At 39.3% G+C, this 16,176-nt stretch overlaps 1 protein-coding gene across 1 annotated transcript in view; it reads left to right on the top strand.

The window, feature by feature from the left end:
* Positions 1–2,099: 2,099 nt before the first annotated feature.
* The window catches only part of EMB (embigin), a 43,627-nt gene continuing 29,550 nt past the window's right edge, over positions 2,100–16,176 (top strand). The window contains exons 1-2 of the mRNA XM_019641422.1: positions 2,100–2,362; positions 15,626–15,715. Of these exons, the coding sequence (XP_019496967.1) occupies positions 2,251–2,362; positions 15,626–15,715 (202 nt within the window). The 5' untranslated portion in view covers positions 2,100–2,250. The remainder of the gene's footprint in view (positions 2,363–15,625; positions 15,716–16,176) is intronic.

Below are 16,176 nucleotides of genomic sequence, written 5' to 3'. Positions count from 1 at the left end.
TCATGAAACTCAGAGTGTTGCGTCAGCAACATTCAGTAGGTCACAGAGTCCAACCAGCCTGAGGAGAAGAAACACAAGACCCTCCTTCCGCAGCATGAGGTGAATTGATATGGCGTCAAAGCATTTGTGACTATATTTAATTCACCATGAAGGGAAAGGTCAGAAAAAGCCATACAGGGAAGTTATTATATAAACTGGTTTGAAAGGATGTGGAGCATTTGAAACAAATAGAATGGGGATAAAACTAAATATAAATAGTAACAACAGGAAAAAGATTTTCAAGATGCTCAGTGACACAAGAATTATATTTCTTAACTTGTGCTCTAACAACAAAAGTGACAGTGGGAATTAGCCTCAACTTGGGCAACTCATTTTTTTCCTGTTCATACACAGGCAAATTCAACTGGAAAGATAATTTGATCAGCTTATTGGAAGACAGACAAATTTGAGATTAAAGATCAGGTAGGACTACTTGGGGAAGGTCCGTCAGAGTTCAGTTTGTTTTGAAAAGTGCTTACCATTAAGATTCTCTGAAGGCACTGGGAAATGTTTGGAGTTAGCTCGTGACAGGATGCAGGGAGGCAAACAGGTGTGATTCAGCAACCAATGATCAGGCAATTTGGGTTTAGCAAGTTGGGCCAAAGTCCTGAGAAGGCCGTCAGGTAAAATGTTTAGTTTTTCAGGGTCTCATAATTCTTTGCTCAGAAAGGCTTAATAATTATAACCATAGTTTTCTCACTAAGAAGAGGAGACTTTTCTTAAGATTTACAGTTATATATAAAGAGCTCTCTAGATTAATTACTCTCTCTCTCTGTGTGTGTGTGTGTGTGTGTGTGTGTTCCTTGCAGTACATGCAGCCTATTTTGAACATAGTGCCTGGAACTTGGTAGATATTTAATATTGGTTAATGCGTTATATCACTCATAGTCTCACAACACTGATGGAAATAATCTACACACTTTTCCACAGTTTTGCCTATATAATATTGAATCAGAAATAGAACATCTTAGTAACACATACCAATTAAAAATTTACCATTCCTGCCCGAAGTAAGCATACATCTTGTGTAGCTGTTCAATTTTAAAAATTTGTATGTAACATTTTCTTTCAACCCTCTTTTTTGGGACACAGATATATTTTGAATTTATGAATATTGAACCTAATGTTCAAAAAACAAAGAGAAAGAAAACAAGGCTCAGGATAAATACTCAGAAACAAAACAAACACCTTATAAAGTGTTATAACTTCCTGGGGAATCATCAGAGCTTACTCTTTTGTAATAATGGAGATTCTTCTTCCCTGCTCTGATAAAGCAATAGCTTTTAGTTGTTTTATTTTATTCGGTCAAGAACACTTAATATTCCAAGCTACAGCCTCGCTGGGTAAGGAACAGCATTGTAAACAGTGTTTAAGTTCGACTTAGTTCAACAGGTTTGTGCAAGTTTTTTACATAGTAGCTGTATTCGGTAGGTTTTGTTTCTTGAGCTCTCGGCAGTTCCTCAAAACCTGTTAGGCTAAAACAAACAAAAGAAGAAAAATAGACAAATCGTAGGGCCTTGGGACTATGAAGCCTTAATGTGGTGAGAACCAGTTAAGCCTTCAGAGACCGGAAAGGACGGTGTGTGCAACTGGTACTTGGTATACAGCACAAAGAAAGACAAGTCCAGAATGCAGTGTAACCTTGTCTCCTCTATAACCCAGGGATGAAGGGGGAAGGGGGGGAGAAGAGTGTTCCCTCTCATTTGTTCCATCAAAGTAAATAACTGAACTCTGGTTCAAATGAACTGTAAAGGATAATCTGCAGACATATAAACATTGTATCATTATATATATATATAAATAACGTATAGTCTCAACCTCACCCCCAGGAGGTCAGCTGGACATCAACTGTCCCGCATCTTTAGCAGGCTCCCTCTCAGGCCTGCACAGCCCAGATAACGGAGGATGGAGAGGATGTGGCTTGGATGTGGCCACAGTACATCCAGGCGCGCCTGCAGCGGACAGCGCGCTGCATAATTGATGGGGGACCGGGCGCAGTTCCAGGTCCGCCCCGGACGCGGTGAGAGCGTCTCCAGGGAGGAGGGCAGGGCCACCTGGCCCCTCCTACTTCGCTTTTTCTCGCATATCGAGTCCCTGGAACTGGCGTCGGGCGCCAGGCCACCAGCGAGTGTGCGCAGGGACTCTAGGGACCGACGCTGGTTTGCCGAGGGACCCGCCTTGGTGAGGATCGCGGTGGACTCACCGACAACCATGCGCGCCTTCCCTGGCCTGCGGGGACCTCGGACGCCTCCGCCCCTGCTGCTGCTCCTCCTGTGCCTCCTGGCCGCGGCGCGCCCGAGCTTGGCGGACGGCCATCCCCCAGGTGTGATGGGTGCGGGGCGGAGGAGGAGATGGAGGGCGCGCGGGAAGGGTCGCGGGAGGTTCGTCCTTGCGAACCCAGGGGCTGCCCGGCGCACCCAGGCAGGGGGTGTTGGGGAGAGGCGCGAGATGCTGGCGACGACAGGTGGAGACCTGCGGTCGCCTCCTCCCATTGTCCACGCTTGCGTTATCGAAGCTGGAAGACAGGGCTGCGGCGGCTCGGGTTCTTCTGCCCCGGCTAGTGATTTTGGAAACAACTCTGGCCGGGAATCGGGGGCGCTGGTTGTACGGCAGTGTCAGGGTTCCTGAGAAGGGAGCGGTAGGGTGTGTGCGGGCGGGCGGGCGCAGGCAGCGAAGGGCCTCTGCGAAGTGGTAGTGTTCTGAAAGCCACATTCTCCAAGGCCAGCACCCTTCATTTGAATTGATGATAAGGCTTAAATATCACCTACTCTTCTTCCTGGCGGGTAGGTTGGCTTTGAGGATGTGAAACAACAACGTAACAACAACAAAGCCCACAACCCATTGGATTGTGTAACTTTTTACACCATGGTCTTTGACAATGAAGTTTTTTGTGGTGGTTGTTTTGGTAAAGACACTTTGAAAGAGGTATTTATGTGCAAAACATTATCAAAACCAACACTAAATTTGCCATTTTAGCTTCACGTGTTTATAATTACTTTTTATGTTGGAAGTATTTCATCTAACCTACTTTCTAATACACGTTCCTGTGTTATGAATTTCTGTGTTAGTAGCAGACATTTAGGATAGCAGACTGCCTCACAAGTTGGCAATACTGCCCATCAGTTAACTGAAATTGGGATATTATTCTACACAAGGTTTTCAGCTTTTCATAGGAATTCATTTTTATGAGTTTAGAGCATGTGGATTTTTCTTAATATCCTATAAAAGATAATCAAAGGATATGATCATTTGTTTTTTTTAAATAAATGTCCTTTAAAAGGCCTTGTTGTTCACAACTTGGACAGAACATTTTGGGTTGCTTCCGTTTCTAATTTCCTTGCTCCACATCTCTTTCATTCGCACCTCTTACAGGACTCGTCCAGCACATTCCCCTGCTTCAGACTATCCTTCATTCTCCCATCCCGGACTCACCCATTCTTCACCCCAAAATACTGCAGTTCCAAGGACCAGCGCATTCTGGGTTAGTCCTAGAACTCTGGTTCTCGACTTGGTTGTATGCTAGAATTACTAGGGAGGTTAAAAATGCCACCTGGATCCTGCCCTCGAAACTTTTGATTCAGCTGGCCTGGGATTCAGCCTGGACATCAAGAGTTTTTTTAAATCCCCTGAGATTTTAATCTTGTGATCCTATGCAGGTTGAAAACCAGTACTTTAAAATGAGATGGCCTAGAGAATGCATTGTTCAGTAGATGTTTCTTCTGTTGGCATCAGAGAGTCAGGTTCAAACTGACATTCAGAGTAGACTTTTAGAGAGAAAAAAGTAGGAAACAAATGAAAGTGGATTAAAGTAACAAAGTTGTAATGAAATTGGATGGTGTATGTATATATGGCAAATGTCTGTGTATGTACAGGTATGTAGTGTAGACCTGTCCTATTAGCGTCACTTAATAAGGGATAATGTGCCATATAAAAGGCATGAAGTTAGCATCCAGTTTTAAGGGAGAATTAAAAATTGTCAGGCAACCTCATCTTGTTTTACAGATTCTGTATTGATCTCTGTGAGACTCAGTTTCCTCTTTGCTAAAGGATATTGTGAAGTTTACTGCTATTTTTTTATCTAGATGCTTCAAACTACTTAGATATAGGTGTTCTATAAACCTGAGGCTTCTGACCAGATTTTAATAAAAATGGATATAAATTTTCATATTTACTATATAACAACTATGTGCATTGCATAGGCATGGCATTATGTGGTTTATAGCCCTATGGGTTAACTCTTATTGATCCTGACTTTGAGATGAAGAAATTGGAATTTAGGGAGGTTAAATAATCACCCAAGTACACATAATTAATTAAGCAGTAGAACAGGAAATTTAGCCTTGTTCAATCTAGCTCCTAAGCCTGTCTTCTTAAACACAATACCCAGTTGTCTCTGAGATAATTGGCTATGTCTATGAAAGTTTGGAACCACTGACAAAGAGCACAGTTGTGAATCTAAATGCTTGATTTGAGCTGAAGGACATGCTGACACAGTGTGAGTCCCGGAATAACCGCAGGCACAGGACTCACCTTAGCTCTTTCAGGCAGTTTCAGTTCAATAAGGAAAGTAAAATATCTTTGTAAGGAGAGATATAACCTAAATGGGAATATTCAAACATCATTGTTTTTACTATTACGTGGAACAAATTGCAAGAAAGGGTCATGATTAGCTTTTGAAAAATGTTTGCAGGGGAGTCATTTGAAATCATCATTTTTAACTTCTAGAGTTACATGGCCTATATGCTTCCTTGATCAACTCCCTTCCTTTCTATATGCCCCACCTCTCCACCCCAGAGCAACTGCCTAGTAATAAGTATTTATTGGAATAAATATTATTGGAGCACCAAGATGTATCTGATATTGTGTTAGTCTATATCTAAGTAGAACTTGAGCAGCTTTTATCTTTCAAGGTAAAAGGAACAGGTTAACTATAAGCCTATCTTTAATAGGGTTGGATTGGATACACCAAAATTTTGACCGTAAATCTATCATCATATTTAAAATTACATTATGTAAATATTTTTAAAGAATTGGTTCAGCTGTCTCCTCCTCTTCCTGGTCTTCTGTCCCCACCTCTCGTCCCTTTTCCTTTCCTTTGCAGAATGGGTCTTATAGCCAGGAAGTGGGTCAACTGGCAGGGAAGTATCCTCCTTTGCTGGAGGGTGGAAGCCAGAGGGGCCCAGGTCAGGGAATTAGAAGCTAAGCCAGGTCAGGATGGTGTCCAGGTAGGAGAGTGGCTCTGTTGTAGTGTTAGAGCCTAAGCACAGTGAGGTGAGCACTCCTGCAGAGGACTGGTCTGGTGCTGGGCTTCAGAGCTCAGCAGAGTGGCAAGGACTTCTGTGCATGGGCAGCCTGACATGTGGTGTCTAATGCTGATCAGGGCATGAAGGTAAAGCATGCAGGAGGGTGGACAGCGCAGGGTGTTGGAGCCTGAGTGAGGAAGACATGTTTAGGGTCAGGTATGGCAGCGGCAATGGGAGATTAGTTATGTAGAGGGGGCATGGGCAATTAAATAAAGCTAGTAAGGATAATAGGATACAGGTTTTTCACTAGAAAAGAAGAAAATAAAGGAGGCCAACTAGAATGAACCTTGTGGTGTTAGATTGTAATTTGCAGCCTTAGTGTGAATTCATGACTTCAAACATCTATCTCACTCTTATATTTACATCTATATAAATAGATATATAGATATAAATGTGTATATGTGTTAATATATGTATTATGCATATGACATATATTTATATACATATGTATTATACACATTATGTACATAATATGTAAAATTATATGTATATAAATGTGTGTGTGTATGTGTATAGTGTGATCAAACAATACGGTGAATGTTTAAATAAAACATTTATTACAGTAAAAGACACATTGCCATTAATCGCCCCCAAAATACTACCCCTCGCTTTGAACACTCTTATCCCATTGTTCTTGCCGCTTTCTGAAGCAGTTCTAAAAGTCCTCTTTCATGAGTGTCTTTACTTCATCCTCCATCGTGACAACGCTCTGTGTCACACATCGCTTCTGGTACAGCAATTTCTATCAAATAAAACAGTACGGTGTGTCCTCATCCACCTTATTCACCTGATCTGGCACCGTCCAACTTCTGGCCCTTCCCCAAAGTCAAAATGACCATGAAAGGTAAACATTTTGAATCGATTCAGGACATTGAGGCAGCCACGACAGTGCAACAAAAGACACTCACAAAAGAGGACTTCCAGAACTGCTTCCGAAAGTGGCAAGAATGATGGGATAAGTGTGTTTGAAGCGAGGGGGGCTATTTTGCAGGAGATTAATGGCAATGTGTCTTTTACTGTAATACATTTTTTACATGTATACTTTCACCATACTTTTTATTACACCTTGTATGTTGTGTGTGTGTGTGTGTATGAATATGCATACATGTATTCTTAGCTCTGTCCACTGAGACGGAGCAGTGGTTTCCCAATAGTAATAAGCAAACTTAGCACTCAAATCTTAATTCAAAATACTATTTTTTACTAAGAGTGACTGAGACTTGTTGCAGAAATGGCTGATTTGGGGGCTGGGGTGGTGCGAGTATAAGACAAGCCTGGAACATCTTGCGCCAGGAAGCATGAAGTACTCAGAGAACGATGGGTCATGTCAAAAGGAAACGGGAGCCCAGAAAGCGAAGCCCACTAGACACATCTGGGCAAAATAAATAATAATACTAATAGACTAGTATTCATTAGTATCCAATGAATAATAGCATTTGAATAATATTGGCATTCATGAGTACATACTGTATAAATTAATTAAATGAATCAATTAAAAGTTTGATAAGGCACAGACTATTATATATTTTCAAAGTAACTTCACACAAAATTCTTACTAATAAAAGGGAAAAAGAATAGCTTTACAGTGGAGAAGGCTGCCAGATAGTACTTTAATAAAATGATCAAAGTGAAAAGTATCAGTAAAGAGAGAAATAAAAATTGTGTGCCATCTGATAAGATGCAATGAGAACACAATTACCTCTGGCATTCCTGCCAAAGATGTCCACTCTGAATCAAATCATATTACAACATAACTCTCCTGGGACTTTCACAAGCATCAGCGTCATAAAAATTAGGAGAAATTAAAAGTTTTCAGAGTGAAGGAGAAGAGAGGGATTTGGCAGTTAATGGCAACATGTGATTCTGAGCTAGAACCTTTTGCTAAAAAGTACATTTCACCAAAAGGACTTTTGTCAAAACTCAGATGAGGTGTAGGATGAGATGGTAATGCATAAATGCTCAGTCCCTATTTTAACAGAAGTATTGGGATGATGTGGAGTTATGTCCTTCGTAGTAAATATACAGTAATGTTTTAGATGGAAATGAGTCATCAGGTCATTAACTTATTCTCAAATGGTTCAGGGGGAAATTCTTTATTCTGTACTTGAAACTTTTCTGTTAGTTCTAGATTGTTTGAAAAAAAGCAAAAAGAATTTCAACTGAGAAAGTCTGAGTCAATGTAGACATTAAACCACAGGAAATAGTTGAGAAACGGTCATGGGTATATGTAATTAGATACCATTTTCAAAAGGCGTATTTGTTCTCAAATAGAAACATTATGTGCCAAGACTGTTTGTCCTAAACTTTAATCTTTTGAAGTTACTTTTGTATAATCACAATACTACATTAACCATAGAAATAAACAACTTAGGACACACACACACATTGACATTGAAGGAAAAACAAACCCCACATCTTATTAAAAATAAATTCTCTATTCCTAATAAGACATAGTCACTATTCATGCATAGCCAAATATCTCAAATAGTATATTGTTAGTACAGAAATAATAGATGATATCTTTAAACATGGTGTTAGTCTTTTAATTGAAAAATTATATTTTTCTGGCACTTTTAAAGTTATTGTGGTTATGTCATTACTAATGTATCCCTACTCTCAAGATAGAATCTTGTTTATATAGTCGTATAATTACATACTGTATTTCCCCATATATAAGACACCCTTTTTTGAAAAATTTGGGGTCTAAAAATTGGGTGTGTCTTATACAGTGGTTGTAGATTTTTTACTTGCATTTCCCGCAAATGATGAGGAGTTGTATGAATTTTATGATGAATAAAACTTGAGTTCAATAACTTATGTAATACATTTTTTTTTCAAATTTCGGGCCCCCAAATTAAGGTGCATCTTATACATGGGAGCGTCTTATACATGGGGAAATACGGCAGTTCTGAGATCCTGAAAGGGAATTGAGATGTAATATTTGATTGATATTGAAGCCTAAAGTGCTTTTGTGATATAGCCAAGAGCCTGGAGCTAGCTAATAGCTATAACTGGTTTCCCCGTTAGCATTTTAAAGCCCAGCCAGCAACTGGTGATTTCTCATAAAAGGTCCTCAAAGTAGGCTCCTGGCAGGAGGGTGTGGTTGGCAGGGAAGGGTTGTAAGAAATGTCCATGTTTTAAAATATCTGCACCTAAACTATGTAAGAACAGGACCTCAGGGCGACAGGGCCATTGAAATTACTAAAAGTTATCACGTTGAAGAATGAGAGTTGAGGATGTACCTGTTTTGAAAGTACGGTTTCTCAATCTTGGCATTATTGACATTTGGGGCTGGAGAATTCTCTCATGCTGAGGCAGTCATAGTAGGATGTTTAGCAGCATCCCTGGCCTGTGCCTATGTAGTGGGTGAGTGTGGTCCACAAAAAGCAATGGTCCAGTCCTAACCCTTGGTACCTGTGAGGGGGACCTTATTTGAAAGTAGGGTCTTTGTAGATGTAATCAAAGTAAAATGAGGTCATACTACATTAGGATAGGCCCTTAACTCAATGACTGTGGTCTTTAGGAAAGAAAGGAGAAGATTTGGATAGAGAGATACACACACACAGAGGAAGGATCGCCATGTAAAGAAGGGGACAGAGATTGGAGTGATGCAGTGGAGAGCCATGGAAGGCCAAGGATTGCTGGCAACCCATAGGCAGGATTCTTCCCTAGAGCTTTCAGAGGGAGCAAGGCCCTGAACCTTGATTCCAGGCTTTCAGCCTCCGGACTGTGAGAGAAAAAACTTTGGTGGTTTACGCAAGCCACCGTATGCATGGTAATTTGTTATGGCAGCCCCAGGAAACTAATATAACCTTCTAGATACAAGTAGTAATCTTCCCCAAGTTGGACAACAGCTAAAATGTTTCCAGACAGGGCCACCTGATACCATAAAACTCCTAGAAGAAAATATAGGGTCTAAATTTGCAGGTATTACTCTGAGCAATATTTTTACTGATACATCCCTGCAGCTAGGGAAGTAAAAGAAAAAAATAAACATATGGGACTACATCAAACTTAAAAGTTTTTTCACAACAAAAGAAACCATCAATAAAACAAAAAGGAAGCCTACCGAATGGGAGAAGATATTTGTCAACGAGATATCTGATAAGGGGTTAATATCCAAAATATATAAAACGCTCATGCAACTCAACACCAAAGAAACAAACAACCCAATTAAAAAATGGGCAGAGGATATGAAAAGACATTTCTCTAAAGAGGACATACAGATGGCCAACAGGCATATGAAAAAATGTTCACCCTCACTTAACATTAGGGAAATGCAAATAAAAACCACAATGAGATAACACCTTACCTCAGTCAGAATGGCTATCATCAATCAACAAACAACAAATGCTGGAGAGGTTGTGGGGAAAAGGGAACCCTGGTGCACTGTTGGTGGGACTGCAGACTGGTGCAGCCACTATGGAAATCAGTATGGAGGTATCTCAAAAAACTGGAAATGGAACTACCTTATGACCCAGCAATTCCACTTTTAGGTATTTATCCAAAAAAACCCAAGACATTAATCTGAAAAAAATATATGCACCCCTATATTCATTGCAGCGCTATTCACAATACCTAAGACTTGGAAACAACCGAAATGCCCATCAGTAGACGACTATTAAGAAACTATGGTACATTTAACAATGGAGGATTACTCAGCTATAAAGAAGAAGGAAATAGTACCATTTGTTACAATATGGATGGAACTAGAGACCATTATGCTAAGTGAAATAAGTCAGTCAGAGAAAGACAAATACCATATGATCTCACTTATACGTGGATTCTAAAAAACTGAATAAATGAGAAATGTAAACATAAATAGTCTCAGAGACACAGAGGAAAAACTGAGTGTTGCTAGTTGGGAGGGGGTGGGGATGAAGGAGGAGGGAAAGAGATGGGACAATACAAATTGGTAACTACAATATGGCCTCAGGGATAGAAAAAACAGTCTGGGGAATATAATCAATAATGTTGTAAATATTTGTTAGGAGGCCAGATGGACTCATGTCTTGTTAGGGAGACCACTTCATAGTCGGTGTAGAGGCCTGACCACTGCACTGTATTTCTGAAGCTGATGTTGAATAATACTGTATGTCAACTATAATTATATATATATATATATATATACATATAGTCACGGGACGTGGAATAGAGAGTGGGAATGGAGTCAATGGAATTGTAATAGATAAGTATGATATCGGGGGTGGGAGGGCGGTAGATGGGGATGGCGGTTGTTTCTGTGCGAAGCGTGAAAAGGATAACTATTGCAATGTTCTGTAAACCTGAAACTAACAATAAAAAATAAATTAATTAATTGTAAAATAAAATAAAATAAAATGTCTCCAGACATTGCTAAATGTCCCCTGGGTGGGGGAGGGGCAAAATTACCCCCAGGTGAGAACTACTGAATAAAATTTAAATCTTACCGAAGAATAACCTACTGGGTGAAACCATTTAAAAACCTACTGTCTAGAAAGAGCAGAAATCCTAGTCAAACTTTTGGGGTTTTATTTTTTAAGAGTTTTATTTGGCATAGATTTCACTGTTAAAATGTCTTCAAGACCCATGCAGAGGTAGTTTTAAACATAAGAGTTTCCATACTGTACTTCAAAATATATTTTATTGCAAAAATCGTATTTTAAAGAAAAAATCAGTTTATTTATAGTCCTATACGACCAAGTTTTAAAAATATTTTTACAAGGCTGTGTGAAAGCACACATTGTTCTTGCCGCTACGCTTTTTGATTGTTGTTTAATTTTTTTTAACTTGTCTAAAAATGGCCTTCTTTTCCAACAGTTCCCGTATTATGTAAAAAACAAACAAACAAAAACACACAAAAAAACTTGAGTTCCCCGTCTGGACTGTTTTCTGTCCCTGACTTAGTGTGACTTATAAATGTCTCCGTCAGGAATTTATTTTCTTGTCAGACCTTCTCTTCTCTTATTTTTTGACAAACTTTCTTTGGAATACAGTGTCTGGGCATCAGGGCAGCCTTATTTCCCCTTCTCTTCTTTCTACAATGCAGTTATCGACGAGATAGGAATAACATATCCCCAGAACCCAGAGGTAGAACGCTAAATGTATTCTTTATAGGAAATATTGGTAATTAGATAGTTTAATGCTATAGTTCAGCCACATCATGGCTTAAATGGCGTTTAGAATTTGGTCTGATTATATATAGTTGCTTCCATGAGGAAATATATTTTGAGTGCCAAAACTATGTCTTATAAATAGCATACATTCTCCATTCCTATGCTATAGTATTTCTGTAACTGGGTTCTACATTTATAATGCTATCTATCAGAATGCTAAAATTAAGATTTATTAAAATAATTTTAATTATGCATACTGATAGCAATCAATACACTGTGTGAATGAAAGAGAGAATGATATCTGAATAATATTTTTCTTATACCTTTCTCTAAATGAAGTCTGGACCCTTCCAAGATTTTAAAATATGATAAGGAAATTTGAGGGGAGAAATTTAGAGAAAATGCTAATACTTTTTTTTTTTTAAGATTTTATTGGGGAATTGGGGGAGGGGAACAGACAAGTTGCTGTTGTTTTGTTCTTCAGTCTAGTTGTGGAGGACGTTGCTTTACTGGCCCATGTTGCTATTATCGTTGCGCTCTTCCCAGGTGAGGCAGACCAGTCGCCGGCCTCTGGATGGCTGCTCACCGTGGCTGCTGGCTGCTCACGCTGGCTGCCAGCCACACACCGTAGCTTATGGCAGCCCTACTGCAGCAGGGGCTGCAGCCTACGCCATCGCCAGTGACTAACGGCAGCCCAGCTCCAGGTTGAGCTGTTGTTCACCATTTTAGCTGTGGAGGGCAGTGTCACTGGCCCCTATGAGGGATCCAAACCGGGGCCCTGCTGCTCAGAGCTGGCATCCCAAGCCAACTCTTAACCAATGCGCCACTCAGCTGGCTCAAGAAAATGCTAATTATTAAACAGAGGTATAGTTGGACTTATTTTCTGATTTAAATAAAAGCAAATCTTAAAACGCAATGCAGCTTTCCAGTGTTACTTATCCTCTTTCTTTCCTTCCCAATCTACTTCAATTAAATAGGACCCCAAAATTAAATGTGAAAATGTTATCTTAATATCTTAAGTAGAAATTATAGCATGTTCATTTCATTTGAAAATATCAATAGCATACATAAGTCCCTCTAACAATGTCTATTTTTAAATGCAATATGTAAAAGATATTTAAGTAGATATTTCACTGCTATTTCACATGAAATAACAATAGGTGAAAATTAGGATGTTATTCAGTTCTTTAATGCAGCACCGTCATGCCCCATCTCCCCTGGAGATGGAGAAAAACAAATCTTTTAATCTCTGGAACTATTGGATGTTACTCCTTTATGTTGGCATTTTTGCCATTACCTGTAAAAGAATACCACGTGGAAAATTTCCAGCAATGATTAAGAAAGGGGTGAGTATGATAACTTGAGGGCTACGTGTTACGGTCTTGGCACTATCACTCATTATTATATAACTTATCTTACCCTCCCGTCTTTCTCCATGAAATGAAACCCCAACCAACCAGTCAGCAGCAGAACTTGGATTAGGACACAAAACTCCTGCCTCTCCATTATGTATTTGTTTTTGTGACTCAGCCTAATCCATTCAGGGAAGTATTTAAACCACATCTGCCTGAATTTCCTGCCAATTTCCTTTAAACACCACCATCAGCTGAATCAATCTCCTGCCAGCTGTCCTCTTACAGAAAGCAATAAAGTTTACATTCTCACTTTTTTGATTAAAAAAAATCTTGACTAAACAAAGAACTTCTCACACTTACTATTCTAACACCTTCTCTAGACTACCCTGCTTTGCACTCAGGATGAGTGTACATTGGGACTTGTTCAGTGAATCTACAACCTGATCAAGATGAATGCCCTAAAGGGAATATGAAGTTAGGAAACAGGTGGTAGCTGCTTTATGGGTGTCTGATTGTATTTTTAATATATGCACTGGCAACTGGAAGTGGCACAACAGCTAGTATACGCTGGAATCACCCAAACTTCCCCACTCTTGAAGCTTGTTTTTTTTTTTTTTTCCTCTTTCTCCATCCTTCAACGTCTATAAGCTTAGAATTTGCCCAAGCCAAGCCTACACCCCCATTCTCTCCTTGGTCTAATGCAGGACCTAGTGAGCCCTTCCATTCAGGTCCTGATGATGGGTAATGGGAAAGTAAACCCAGCCTCAGAGCTCATCTCTTTGGCATTATGTCCATCTCTACTCCACCTCCAGAGTCCCTCGAAGATGTACATCAGGCTTCATGCTCTAGATCACATGCCGACTTGTATAAAATACACAGACTAGTTATAGTCCGTACTATGAATGGGTACTACTCTAAATTCTAATGACTTTCAATCACAGATTTTGTGGGCCCAAACTGATATTATTATGATTCAGGTCACCCTTTAGGGGCTGAGTTTACTCAGCTTCATACTCATCAACATCAAACAAGTGCCAGGTGATCTATATATTCACTTATTTAAATGAAATAAGAATAAGGATGACAGAATTTTTTCAGCTTATGCCACTCTCTTATTGTTGTGGGTAGGGTGAATAATAATAATAATAATAATAATAATAATAATAATAATAATAATGAAAAATGATGTCAGGCTTTCTCAAAAAGATTATGGGCTTGTTTCAAAGGTAAGAAATGCAGTGAGAACCCTCAAAATTGCATTCTATTTTGCAGTAGGCTAGGCCACAAAAGAACTCCCTAGGAAGGAAGCAAAGATGGCAAAGCTTATGTGAAAGCTTCACTGAACAGATGACAGAACAGCACCTCCCTCCCTTCTTTTCTCCCTCCCTCTTTTACTCCCTCCTTCCATCCCTTTCTTCCTTTCCTCCCTCCTGTCTGCACCCCCCTGGCTTCCCATCCATAAGTGAACAGCAGCTGCCTTGACTTCCTGCGATATCTTCTTTTTAATACAACCTCTGAGGGAACTATGCCCAAGAATGGGAATAAAGAATTTTCATTAAGAAAAGAATGTTGATAAGAGCTTTTGGCAGTGGGTGTGTGTTTGAGAGAGAAACAGAGAGAATGAATGAATATTAGATGTGGGCGGAGGAACAGTTTTGTATTCCTTAATAGCCTCGTGAGAAACTCAGGGCATATTTTCCTAGGTACTCACTGTCAAAAGGTACTATGATTTAGGTATTTAATTTGTTAAAGGATTATTTTATGGGAACGTGCATTCATTCCACCTTTCAAAGCCAAATTAGAAGTGATCAAGCCTTTGGAACACAACCTACTGGAGAACTGGGCTCTGCTAGATCGATTTCATTTATTAGGCAAAATTCTAAAAGCTATGTGTAAGCTGAAGCAACAAAAGCAATCACTACCTTTGATAACATTTTTCATACAAAGAAGAAACAGAAATAACTGGAAATCTCATGGTGCACTAGGAATAGCTTTTTGAGTAGAATATGAAAAATGTGAAATAGGAAAAGGCCAGGTTTAATTTAAATTGAATGAAGTTTAATGAATGCAGCCAAACTAACAATAATAAGTATTTTTTTTTATTCTCTCATTTGTTTGATAGAGTTGTGGTAGTTTTTGTGGGAGATAAGGTCTGGGGCCCTAAACTCAAAGAAATAGTAGCCAGTGTAACAAAAACAAGCTTTGAGGAGAGTGAGAAAGGTGGAAATGCAAACCTTGTTTCTTTGATAAAAGTTTTCAAAAGAAGAAATAAGTGACAGAGGAAAATCAAATGTCAGTTTGGTAGAGGGCATACTGTACTGTCACCATCGCTGGAGAAGGAATAGCAGCCCAAACTCCATGCATCCGTTTTATCTTCTCGGTCCTCCAGTGTTCAGTGCTCTCTGTTTTGTGCCTTCTTTACGCCCTTTATTATGGTGTCTCTCTCTCTCTTTATTCTCTCATTGTCTCTCTTCCTCATCATGCCTTTCTTTTTCTCTACCACTCTAATTCCTCAATGTTTTCATTTATGTTTTATAAAGAAACTACAGATTGCAGGCTAAGGAAATAAAAGTTTTTTAAAAGCCAGTTAATGTAAATCAATAGGGATTTTTCAGTAGAAAACAACAGGAAAAATTGGAAATTTGATCACACTTAGTAGCCCACTATATTTCAGACTACCGGTGAAGCATATAACACCTAGTTAATCAGATCTTCCTGAAAATATTATTTTTCATTAATAGCATAGAATTACATTTTAGCTGTCGTAAACTAGTATTTAGATAGTTACTTAATCATGGTAAAAGTATGTAATCATGTGTTCTTTTTCTTACAGCCTTAAGTTTTACAAGTCTACCTGTCCCAGAAGAAGTGCTGGCAAAATCCTCTAACCTTTCCTTGGAAAGGCATAACATATCACTGACTGGTAAATATATCATATTTCAACTAATACTATGCCAACATAAGATTTATTTTTAATTAGATCATTTCATTTTGCCTCATGAAGTACTAATCCCTGCTCATGGTCTGGTGGGAGAAACACACCAGTCCTTTATGCAATTTTAGTATATGAGATCTGACAATTAAGTTCACGAACTCATCCTAGAAAAAGTGCTACATACCTACCTCATTGCTGAATATCACTACCATAACCTTCGAAGTACTCCCCTTGGGAAGCTATGCACCGAAGCCAGTGCCTAGTCTGCCCTTCAAAGCAATTTTGGAACTCTTTTTTTGGAATGGCCATTAGAGCTATCGTCCTATTACCCCTGATGTCCTGAATGTCATCAAAATGTTTTCTTTTCAATATTTCCTTTATCTTCAGGTAAAGAAAGAAGTCATTGAGGGCCATATCAGATGAGTAGGGAGGGTGTTCCAATACAGTTA

Source organism: Hipposideros armiger, unplaced genomic scaffold (assembly GCF_001890085.2).
Source record: "Hipposideros armiger isolate ML-2016 unplaced genomic scaffold, ASM189008v1 scaffold_60, whole genome shotgun sequence".
Classification (NCBI taxonomy): domain Eukaryota; kingdom Metazoa; phylum Chordata; class Mammalia; order Chiroptera; family Hipposideridae; genus Hipposideros; species Hipposideros armiger.
Note: the sequence above shows the minus strand (reverse complement) of the source record. Positions and strands in the feature narration are given on the sequence as shown.